This window comes from Salvelinus sp. IW2-2015, unplaced genomic scaffold (assembly GCF_002910315.2).
Source record: "Salvelinus sp. IW2-2015 unplaced genomic scaffold, ASM291031v2 Un_scaffold1368, whole genome shotgun sequence".
Lineage (NCBI taxonomy): Eukaryota > Metazoa > Chordata > Actinopteri > Salmoniformes > Salmonidae > Salvelinus > Salvelinus sp. IW2-2015.
In genome coordinates this window covers 205,276-218,234 of record NW_019942861.1, presented here as the reverse complement: position 1 = coordinate 218,234, position 12,959 = coordinate 205,276, and the positions used below count along the sequence as shown (strand labels likewise).

General features: G+C 43.6%; 1 protein-coding gene across 1 annotated transcript in view; it reads right to left on the bottom strand.

Moving 5' to 3' along the window:
* LOC112070566 (chondroitin sulfate proteoglycan 4-like) overlaps positions 1-12,959 on the bottom strand; it is a 92,460-nt gene that overhangs the window by 7,812 nt on the left and 71,689 nt on the right. The window contains 1 exon segment of the mRNA XM_070439031.1: positions 8,484-8,650. Within this exon segment, the coding sequence (XP_070295132.1) occupies positions 8,484-8,650 (167 nt within the window).

Genomic DNA, 12,959 nt, shown 5'->3' with positions numbered 1-12,959 from the left:
GGAGGGGCGCCTCTGGACTGGAGGGGCGACTCCGGACAGGACAGGAGGGCGACTCCGGCGGCTCCGGACAGGACAGGAGGGCGACTCCGGCGGCTCCGGACAGGAGGGCGACTCCGGCGGCTCCGGACAGACGGGCGACTCCGGCGGCTCCGGACAGACGGGCGACTCCGGCGGCTCCGGACAGACGGGCGGCTCTGGCCTGGAGAGAGAACCTGGAGGGAGGAGACGGAGAGACAGCCTGGTGCGTGGGACTGCCACAGGACCCACCAGGCTGGGGAGACCTACAGGAGGCACCGGAAAGACTGGGCTGTGGGGGAGCACTGGAGCTCTGGTGCGCAGCCTTGGCACCACTCCCCCAGGCTGGATGACTACTCTAGCCTGGACCCTCCAGAGTGCAGGCACAGGTTGAACCGGGCTGTGGGTGAGCACTGGAGATTTGGTGCATACTACGCGCACCTCTCCCTTAGGCTCAATTCCCACATTCGCCCGGCACGAGCGGAACGCAGGCATAGGACGCACTGCACCCTCCCAGCGCCCCGGAGACACAGCACGCAGAGCCGGCGCAGGATACCCTGGACCGAAACTGCGTACCGGAGACCAGACGCGCTGAGCAGGCACAATACGCCCTGGCTGGATGCCCACACTCGCATGACACTTTCGGGGGGCTGTCCTATAGCGCACCAGGCTATGGGCGCGTACTGGCAACACCGTGCGCTTAACCGCATAACACGGTGCCTGACCAGTACAACGCTGCTTACGATAAGCACGCGGAGTGGACTCCGTTCTCCAACCTTACTCTGCCACACTCCCCGTGTTCCCCCTCCCCAAAAAATTGGGGGCTGCCTCTCGTGCCTGTCGCGCTGCCATTCTACCTCCTCATATCGCCGCCGCTCAGCTTTCGCTGCCTCCAGTTCTTCCTTGGGGCGGCGATATTCCCCAGCCTGTGCCCAGGGTCCCTTACCGTCTAGTATCTCCTCCCATGTCCATGAGTCCATAATCCTCTGCTCCTGTTTAACACGCTGCTTGGTCCTTGGTTGGTGGGTGGTTCTGTAGTGGTTTTCCTCTTCGTCTGAAGAGGAGTAGCAAGGATCGGACCAATGTGCAGCGTGGTAAGTGTCCATAATGAGATATTTAAAAAATCAACAGAACACAACAACAGTACAAACAAACAACCGAAACAGTCCCGTATGGTGCAAACACAGACACAGGAAACAACCACCCACAAAACACAATAGAAAACAGGCTACCTAAATATGGCTCCCAATCAGAGACAACGACTGACACCTGCCTATGATTGAGAACCATACTAGGCCAAACACATAGAAATATAACAACAGAACAAAACATAGAAAAACACCATAGAATGCCCACCCCAACTCACGCCCTGACCAAACTAAAATAAAGACATAAAAAAGGAACTAAGGTCAGAACGTGCCACACAGTTCTGTTCTGTTTCTCAACAGTGAAAACCTGGCACAGTTCTGTTCTGTTTCTCAACAGTGCTGCCAAAGAAATGAAGACTTATTCAATCAAAAACAATGACCGACCAAGCTTCCTGTTAATGTAACACAACATTCTTCCTGCATGTGCTGGAATTTATATCCTGTTGAGTTTCTTTGTGTTCATTTCTCGCTGTAAATATTATGTTTTCCCAAACAGTACGGGCCCGATTCAGACTTAAGAAATGTACGCCTTTCTTACACACTTCTCAGCGGGGGTTGGAACCCAAATTATTTTCTAAATCGTTTTGTTCTGAACAGAACCATTATTTTTTAAATTCCTTTCCACTGTTCCGACCTTCAAAATAAAGTTCTGAACCGGGTTGAACCCCCAAAAAGTACTGTTTTTAAAAAAGCTTTAATTTCTGTTCCTTTTTAAACCTCTGAAATGGACATTTTTATTTTACATTTAACTCTACATTAAATTACATCACCATTCAGTTGTTTACATGCGCAATGAACAGACAAGTGGGTGGGGAGAGAGCGAGAGAGGGTTGAGGAGGAGGCTTGGCTTGAAGCGCCTGGGTATCTTGTTATTGTCACGCCCTGACCTTAGAGATCCTTTTTATGTCTCTATTTTGGTTTGGTCAGGGTGTGAGTTGGGGTGGGCGTTCTATGTTTTTGTTCTATGTTGTCTATTTCTATGTGTTTGGCCGGGTGTGGTTCTCAATCAGAGGCAGCTGTCTATCGTTGTCTCTGTTTGAGAACCATACTTAGGTAGCCGTCTTCCACCTGTGTTTTGTGGGTAGTTGTTTTCTGTCTTTGTGTCTGCACCAGACAAAACTGTTTCGTGTTGGTCTATTTTTGTTATTTTGTCTTAGTGTTCTGAGTTAAATAAATATCATGAACACGTACCACGCTGCACCTTGGTCCGATCCTTCTTCATCAAACAGCCGTTACAGTTATGACATGCTTTATCTGAATTATATCTACAGAGGAGGAGCTTTGAATGTCTTTGAACTTCCCGAGAGTTGGCTTAAAACTGGACCGGAGCTAGCTAACAACTTGTATGTGCAGAGCTGCACCAGAATTAAAAATATGTCTTACCTTTTTGTAATTAATAAATCCAATGTGAAACGTGGTAACTATAGTATCCTTAACTAGCATTGAAAAAGTGAACCCATTCTTCTATCATGAAAAATCTATCCCTAATATCTGAATCACCCTTGTAACGTCAGTAGGATACAGCTAAGCTTCGGAGGGGGAGGGGAATGAGGAGGTGGAGGGGTAGGTAGCCTACACGCTGGCAAAGATATTCAGCTGGCAGGCAGACACTGGAATAAGTTTCTGAATGACAGAGTGAGGGCATTGCATATGCGCTTTGTTTTTGTGGGCCAAAAAAACATTCCCGGAATGTAAAAGAAAATATATTGGTAATTCAAAAATACAGTGGTTTGATTCATCCTGAAAGTTGACATATTCAATTGTTCAAATCCATGAAATATTGTAAGGTGAGATAAGTGTACAATAAGAGTTGAATAGTAGTAGTAGTAGTAAATCTACCTTGATAATCCTCATCCTTCACCTCTTGGTGAATAAAAGTTATTCTGATTCTCAGAGATGCTCGGGCCCATCGTATCCTATCCCAGTACAGTAACAATAAACCCCATAACCTCGTTAACCCATCCCAGCTCCACCAATCACTGCACCCAGCCAGCCAGGCATGCATAATCATTGGCTAGTATGAGAAAAGTGTACAATAGGGGATTGAACAGTAGTCCTATAAAATCTACCAATCCTCACTAATCATGGAACTGTGATGACAACGGTCCAGTCGTCGTGAACCGTGCTCCAGGCTCCAGGTTTAAACTGCTACATATGGTCTTCATTCCATAATGATTCCAATGGGCTACATGTCCCAAATTATTGCACAACTTGTATTACGTTAGCCTAATATGAAGGAACAACTACACGGACGTGAAAGACAAAAGAAACGTTAACTAACGATGTAATTGAATTATGCATAATGTAAGGAAACTAACACTAAAGTGACGGTTAAATTGGATGTGGGTATTTTAATTTTTTTATTAGGGATTATGGGTCCCCATTAGTTCCTGCCAAGGCAGCAGCTACTCTTCCTGGGGTTTATTATGGATCCCCATTAGTTCCTGCCAAGGCAGCAGCTACTCTTCCTGGGGTTTATTATGGATCCCCATTAGTTTCCTGCCAATGCAGCAGCTACTCTTCCTGGGTTTATTATGGGTCCCATTAGTTCTCCGAAGGCAGCAGCTACTCTTCTGGGTTTATTATGGATCCCCATTAGTTCCTGCCAAGGCAGCAGCTACTCTTCCCTGGGTTTTATTATGGGTCCCCATTATTCCTGTCAAAGGCAGCAGCTACTCTTCTGGGGTTATTATGGTCCCCAATTGTTCCTGCCAAGGCAGCAGCTACTCTTCCTGGGGTTTATTATGGACCCCATTAGTTCCTGCAGCAGCAGCTACTCTACCTGGGGTTTATTATGGATCCCCATTAGTTCCTGCCGAGAGGCAGCAGCTACTCTTCCTGGGGTTTATGTATGGATCCCATTAGTCCTGCTGAGGCAGCAGCTACTCTTCTGGGGTTTATTATGGATCCCCATTTAGTCCTGCCAAGGCACAGCAGCTCTCTTCTGGTGTTTTTATGGGTCCCATTAGTTCCTGCCAAGGCAGCAGCTACTCTCCTGGGGTTTATTATGGATCCCCATTAGTTCCTGCCGAGGCAGCAGCTACTCTTCCTGGTGTTTATTATGGATCCCCATTAGTTCCTGCAAGGCAGCAGCTACTCTCCTGGGTTATAATGGATCCCATTATCCTGCCGAAAGGCAGCAGCTACCTTCCTGGGTGTTATTATGATTCCCCATTAGTTCTGCCAAGCAGCAGATACTCTTAGCAGAAAACTAAGGCAGTTATATACTATATATATTTTAATTACATAAATTACAACAGATTTCAAAACATATGGATTTTACTGACGGTGGCTACCGAACAGTGGCTAATACAGTATTTAAAATGATACATTCATACGGTAAAATAGTATATAAACAATAGTCATTTATATTTACAATCCCCTTATCTAAACGGCTTATTTACCGAGATTTTATCAATAGCTCTTCATTAATAACGCCTACCTGTAGTACACCTCTACTTTCATAATACGGCCTACCTGTAGAAACACCTCCATTAATACGGCCTAACCTGTAGAAACACCTCCATTAATACGGTCTACCTGGTAAAAACACACTCCATTAATACGGTCTACCTGTAGTAAACACCTCATTTACAACGGTCTACCTGTAGAAAACACTCCATTAATACGGTCTACTGTAGAAACACCTCATTAATACGGCTACCCTGTAAAAACACCTCCCTTAATAGGTCAACCTGAGTAACCCGTCCATTAATAGGTCTACCTGTAGTAACACCTCATTAATACGGTCTACCTGTAAACACCTCCATTAATCGGTTACCCTGAAGTAACACCTCATTATACGGCCTACCTGTAGAAACCCCTCCATTAATACGGCCTACCTGTAGTACACCTCCATTAATACGGCCTACCTGTAGAAACACCTCCATATAACGGCCTACCTGTAGTAACACCTCCATTAATACGGCCTACCTGTAGTAAACACCTCCATTAATAACGGCTACTGTAGTAAACACTTCATTAATACGGCCTACCTGTAGAAACACCTCCATTAATACGGCCTAACCTGTAGAAACACCTCCATTAATACGGCTACCTGTAGAAACACCTCCATTAATACGGCCTACCTGTAGAAACTCCATTAATACGGCTACCTGTAGAAACACCCCATTAATACGGCCTACCTGTAGTAACACCTCCATTAATACGGCCTACCTGTAGTAAACACCTCCATTAATACGGCCTACCTGTAGTAACACCTTCATTTACGGCTACCTGTAGAAACACCTCCATAATACGGCCTACCTGTAGAAACACCTCCATTAATACGGCCTACCTGTAGAAACACCTCCATTAATACGGCCTACCTGTAGAAACCCTTCATTAATACGGCCTACCTGTAGAAACACCTCATTAATACGGCCTACCTGTAGAAACACCTTCATTAATACGGCCTACCTGTAGAAACACCTCATTAATACGGCTACCTGTAGAACACTCCATTAATACGGCCTCTGTAGAACACCTCCATTAATACGGCCTACCTGTAGTAACACCTTCATTAATAGGCCTACCTGTAGAAACACCTTCATTAATACGGCTACCTGTAGAACACCTCCATTAATACGGCTACCTGTAGTAACACTTCATTAATACGGCCTACCTGTAGTAACACCTCCATTAATACGGCCTACCTGTAGAATAACACCTCCATTAATACGGTCTACCTGTAGAAACACCTCCATTAATACGGCCTACCTGTAGAAACACCTTCATTAATACGGCCTACCTGTAGTAACACCTCCATTAATACGGCTACCTGTAGTAACACCTCTATTAATACGGCCTACCTGTAGTAAACCCCTTCATTAAACGGCCTACTGTAGAAACACCTCCATTAATAGCGGCCTACCTGTAGAAACACCTCCATTAATACGGCCTACCTGTAGTAACACCTCCATTAATACGGCCTACCTGTAGAAACACCTCCATTAATAAGGCCTACCTGTAGTAACCCTTCATTAATACGGCCTACCTGTAGAAACACCTCCATTAATACGGCCTACCTGTAGAAACACCTCCATTAATACGGCCTACCTGTAGTAACACCTCCATTAATACGGCCTACCTGTAGAAACACCTCCATTAATACGGCCTACCTGTAGTACACTCCATTATACGGCCTACTTAGAACACCTTCATTAATACGGCCTACCTGTAGTAACACCTCCATTAATACGGCCTACCTGTAGTAACACCTCCATTAATACGGCCTACCTGTAGTAACACCTTCATTAATACGGCCTACCTGTAGTAACACCTCCATTAATACGGCCTACCTGTAGAAACACCTTCATTAATACGGCCTACCTGTAGAACACCTTCATTAATACGGCCTACCTGTAGAAACACCTTCATTAATACGGCCTACCTGTAGAAACACCTTCATTAATACGGCCTACCTGTGTAACACCTCCATTAATACGGCCTACCTGTAGAAACACCTTCATTAATACGGCCTACCTGTAGTAACACCTCCATTAAATGGCCTACCTGTAGAAACCCTTCATTAATACGGCCTACTGTAGAAACACCTTCATTAATACGGCCTACCTGTAGAAACACCTTAATTAATACGGCCTACCTGTAGAAACACCTCATTAATACGGCCTCACCTGTAGTAACACTCCATTAATACGGCCTACTGTAGTAACACCTCCATTAATACGGCCTACCTGTAGTAACACCTCCATTAATACGGTCTACCTGTAGAAACACCTTCATTAATACGGCCTACCTGTAGTAACACCTTCATTATACGGCCTACCTGTAGAAACACCTTCATTAATACGGCCTACCTGTAGTAACACCTCATTAATACGGCTACCTGTAGAAACACCTCCATTAATACGGCCTACCTGTAGAAACCCTCCATTAATACGGCCACCTGTAGTAACACCTCCATTAATACGGCTACCTGTAGAAAACACCTTCATTAATACGGCCTACCTGTAGTAACACCTCCATTAATACGGCCTACCTGTAGTAACACCTCCATTAATACGGCCTACCTGTAGTAACACCTTCATTAATACGGCCTACCTGTAGTAACACCTCCATTAATACGGCCTACCTGTAGAAACACCTTCATTATACGGCCTACCTGTAGAAACACCTTCATTAATCACGGCCTACCTGTAGAAACACCTCATTAAACGGCCTACCTGTAAAACACCTTCATTAATACGGCCTACCTGTAGTAACACCTCCATTAATACGGCCTACCTGTAGAAACACCTTCATTAATACGGCTACCTGTAGTAACACCTCCATTAATCGGCCTACTGTAGAACACCTTCATTAATACGGCCTACCTGTAGTAAACACCTTCATTAATAACGGCCTACCTGTAGAAACACCTTAATAATACGGCCTACCTGTAGAAACACCTCCATTAATACGGCCTACCTGTAGTAACACCTCCATTAATACGGCTACCTGTAGTAACACCTCCATTAATACGGCCTACCTGTAGTAACACCTCCATTAAATACGGCCTACCTGTAGTAACACCTCCATTAATACGGCCTAACCTGTAGTAACACCTTCATTAATACGGCCTACTGTAGTAACACCTCCATTAATACGGCCTACCTGTAGAAACACCTTCATTAATACGGCCTACCTGTAGTAACACCTCCATTAATACGGCCTACCTGTAGTAACACCTTCATTAATACGGCCTACCTGTAGTAACACCTCCATTAATACGGCCTACCTGTAGTAACACCTCATTAATACGGCCTACCTGTAGTAACACCTCCATTAATACGGCCTACCTGTAGTAACACCTCCATTAATACGGCCTACCTGTAGTAAACCTCCATTAAATTTAATACGGCCTACCTGTAGTAACACCTTCATTATACGGTCTACCTGTAGAAACACCTTCATTAATACGGCTACTGTAGAAAACCTCCATTAATACGGCCTACTGTGTAACACTTCAATTAATACGGCCTACTGACGTAGCAACACCCTTCATTAATTACGGCCTACCTGTAGAAACACCTCCATTAATACGGCCTATCCGAATAGCGGATGAATAGAATTCTATTCTCATGCTCAAGTTCAAGGTCAGAACTCGTAGAGAGAAATGTGCTTGAAAAAGGGAATGACGTTCTGTTTACGTGCTCTTAACTCGGGAATACCTAGAAACTCCTTGGTTCATTCTCACAGAGTGTCTCAGAGTAGGAGTGGTGGTCTAGGATCAGCCCCCCCTTTTTTATACATGTAATCATATTCATTATATTCATTAAAAAGGCCAAAGTAAACCTAAATCAGCAGCTCTGCTCTCACCATTGTCTGTGTGAAGGAGGAGACATCTACAGTAGAGTTATTAGCAAGCAGCGTCACCAGTCTTCCGAGTTCGGGTCGACGAATCACGTTGAAGATAATGGTACGGTTGGATCTCTTGTCATTGGTCACTGCCTGCAAATTGTCCCTGGCGATTGGTGTTGTAGAGCCTGTTGGGAAAAACTATGGGTAAACAAACGCTCCAACATTTTATTTTATTTCACCTATATTTAACCAGGTAAGCTAGTTGAGAACAAGTTCTCATTTACAACTGCGAGCTGGTCAAGATAAAGCAAAGCAGTGCGACAGAGTGCGACAAACAACAACACAGAGTTACACATGGAATAAACAAGCGTACAGTCAGTAACACAATAGAAAAAAAAGAAAGTCTATATACAGTGTGTGCAAATGGCATGAGGAAGTAAGGCAATAAATAGGCCATAGTAGCAAAGTAATTACAATTTAGCAGATTAACACTGGAGTGATAGATGAGCAGATGATGATGAGCAGATGATGGTGTGTAAGTAGTGATACTGGTGTGCAAAAGAGCAGCAAAGTAAATAAAAACAATATGGGGATGAGGTAGGTAGATGAGTAGGCTATTTACAGATGGGCTATGTACAGCGATCGGTTAGCTGCTCAGATAGCTGATAATTAAAGTTGGTGAGGGAAATAGAAGTCTCCAGCTTCAGTGATTTTTGCAAATCGTTCCAGTCACTGGCAGCAGAGAACTGGAAGGAAAGGCGGCCAAACGAGGTGTTGGCTTTGGGGATGACCAGTGAGATATACCTGCTGGAGCACGTGCTACGGGTGGGTGTTGTTATCGTGACCAGTGAGCTGAGATAAGACGGGGCTTTACCTAGCAAAGACTTATAGATGACCTGGAGCCAGTGGGTCTGGCGACGAATGTGTAGCGAGGGCCAGCCGACTAGAGCATACAGGTCGCAGTGGTGGGTTGTGTAAGACGCTTTGGTAACAAAACGGATGGCACAGTGATAGACTGCATCCAGTTTGCTGAGTAGAGTATTGGAAGCAATTTTGTAGATGACATCGCCGAAGTCGAGGATCGGTAGGATAGTCAGTTTTACTAGGGTAAGTTTGGTGGCGTGAGTGAAGGAGGCTTTGTTGCGAAACATACTGTGTACGGACCCATTGAACACACAGTCACAATCATGTAACATATCCTAGGACTTACAGTATAGGCATACATAAAGATAGATAAAGCCTTTTAATGAACGACTTCTTGTTTTGAAAACTGTCTATGTGGCATCGATATGGGTCAGAAACATTTGTTCTAGTGTCAAAATGTACGACAAAGTTGTAAAGTTGTAATAGAGGATAATTTTGGTCATAAACTGAGATTTGAGAGAAGGTATAAAACTTAATGAAGGAGATCGTAACAGTTTTTCATGGGTTGGGTTTATTTCCATCCTGCCCACAACTTACAGCACCCAAAGTGATCAACATCAATATTTTGATTTGTTTAACACTTTTTTGGGGGGTTACTATTCTGATTCCATATGTTTTCTTTCATCGTTTATGTCTTCACTATTATTCTACAATGTAGAAAATAGTACAAACAAAGAAAAAGCTTGGAATGAGTAGGTGTGTCCAAACTTGTACTGTTTATCAAGTGGACGCTATTGTCTGTTTTACCTCAGAAATAGAGGCAAGACGACAGGCTATTTCTGACCATGGTTTTATACTGGAACTAAATACAGGTCACCTACAAGGACGGACCTTTGAAAAGCACAATGTGTTTCATCCTCTAGATCAGGGGTGTCAAAGTCAAATGGACGGAGGGCCAAATAAAAAATTTAGCTACAAGCCGAGGGCCGGACTGTTCGAATGTTCATTGAAAATTTTTTAAATGACGCATATAGTCTAGTGAACCTAATTGAACCTACTGAAAACCTAACAAATATATTCCAATATGATCAGATAAATAAAGCAATATTTTCTTATGGCTCTGTCAGTAATCTTTAATTTTCAACAGACACAAAAGACAAATTTCCTTTATATAAAAATCCCCATAACATGAACATTAAATGAAAGAACCGGTCTTTCAAGGCACCATCAGTAGCCTATAATTTCTATTTAAAGCAAAAGTGGGCTAAATTTACTTCAAAGAAAAAACAATAATAGCAATTTTCTATATCCACTCAATAAATATTTTAAAATATAATTGGATGAAATACAATAAAATAAGTGCAAAAATCTATTAATCAAAAACAACACTTTGTTTAAGGAGAAGTAACATGCAGTGAAAACAAATATTAAAACTTTTACTTAACTTGAACTGAGTAAAAATCTTAAAATATGTGGATTGCACAGTAATGTTCACTTTGTTTGAGGTTGAAGGTGGATACTTGGTGGTGTCCCATCTTTCCACAAGTTCATCAATGTTCGGGGTAAGGCTCTGAGCTGAGGAACTATCAGAATTGAGTGGAGGGTTCTAGTCACGTAAGTCGACTTCTGTGTGATGTTTTGTTCATTGGTCATCCAAAGAAAACAGTTGTCACCCAGGTATGTGCTGCCAAACATAGACAACGTTTGAGCAGCCTGGATCGCGCAAGATGGGGCATCATTTAAAAAGAGATGTGCCTTTTTTCTGGTATGTTTCCATCACCTTGTCAAACTTTATTATCAGCAGTTTTTTTGCATGAAGCCTACTTCCCCGTAAATGGCCGGTTTGCGTCTGATTTTGAATGCGATGCTTGTCTTCTGGCCTAAATAAAATTGTTCTTGGTTTCCAGGCAGCTCTGGGCTCGTGATGTGTTGAAGCAAGGCACTGGCCGCTTGTTAGGATCTTCTCCGTTTGTGGGGCTTTGTTGGTTGAACGGATGCGCTCTTTCGTGAGATTTGTGACGGGAGCCTCGTTTTATTCCTCTGCCCTTGTGTAGCCTTGGTTCCATGTCCATATCTTGTTTTTGTCCGCGTGTTTCGTTTCATAATGTCGTCTCAGATTATACTCTTTCAGTACGCCAACACTTTCTCCACACAGAAGACACACAGGTTTTCCAGCTACCTCCGTGAACATATATGCTCCGACCCACTCTCCACTCTTAACGTTTTATGCCCCCTTCGCCATTTTTAGAGGGTCACTCTGAATACGTAATCTTATGACTTGAATCGCGTGACGATTTCACCAATCAAATCATCCAAGAGATTAATTTTTATGAATGCTGAGACGCTGCTGTGCCAATAAATATTGAAATGAAGCAGCCTACTGCTCGGTGCGTCACCGTTGCATTGGGGGAAATGTAGTATTGGTGCGTGTAAAAGATCTGCGGGCTGCCGGCTTGCTGCGGTCTGCGGGCCGGTTCTAATAATAAATCAAGATCATCCCAGGGGCCGTAAAAAACCTTTCTCGCGGGCCGGATGTGGCGCCGCGGGCTTGACTCTGACAATTGTCTTTAGAGTGTCATGAGGACTTTTCAATCGGTGCTTTTCAATACTTTTGAATATCGAAACTCCCACTATAAATGAACATACAATCGCAATCATAGTTATTTACAAGAGTATATTACGGAGGGGAGTCAGTAGTAGAGTAGTCAACTTATGTGTAAATGAACAAAATATCATAAAGCTAGAAAGACAAGACGTTTGAAGTGGTATAGAGGAAGTTAAGAGAATGATCTTTCTTCAGCTGTCGTGTGAACGCATTAGAGCAGCCACAGACAGAGTTCCTTAACTATCTCCACTCATCCATCCACTGCCTGGAAAGCCCAGCACACTGTGCCAGCTGGCCATTAGTACCGCCATCAATCAAACCTGGGTTCAACTACTATTTGAAATATTTAAAGACTCTTCGCTTTAGCTTTAACCTGCCTGAAGTTCCAATGGGCATGTCTGCAGCTACTATGTTGGTCCCATTGAGCCAAAGATTATAATTTTGAGATGATTTCAAATAGTATTTGACCCAGGTCTGTCATCCATCCTCACCTAACTATCAACAAACCAGACTCCTCAGCCTCAACCACAACAGTCAGAGTTTGGCTAAGGTCTGTGTACGTGTGTGTTGTGTGTGTGTGTGTGTGTGTGTGGTGGGTGTTGTGTGTGTGTGTGTGTGTGTGTTGTGTGTGTGTGTGTGTGTGTTTGTGTTGTTGCTAACAGCTAGCAAAAACGCACAGGGCGGGGTCAGTCCTATTTATATTTAGCCATGGGTACTAAAGTAGAGTACAACTCCAATTGTTCTGAATAAAGTGCAAGTACATCCTTGTTCCTGAATAAGTGAGTACAACTCCACCGTTCTGAATAAGAGTACATACTCCACTGTTCCTGATAAAGTAGGACAACTCCACGTTTCTGAATAAAGTAGAGTACAACTCCACTGTTCCTGAATAAAGTAGAGTACAACTCCACCGTTCTCTGAATAAAGTAGAGTACAACTCCACGTTCCTGAATAAAGTAGAGTACAACTCCACTGTTTCCTGAATAAAGTAGAGTACAACTCCACTGTTCCTGAATAAAGTAGCA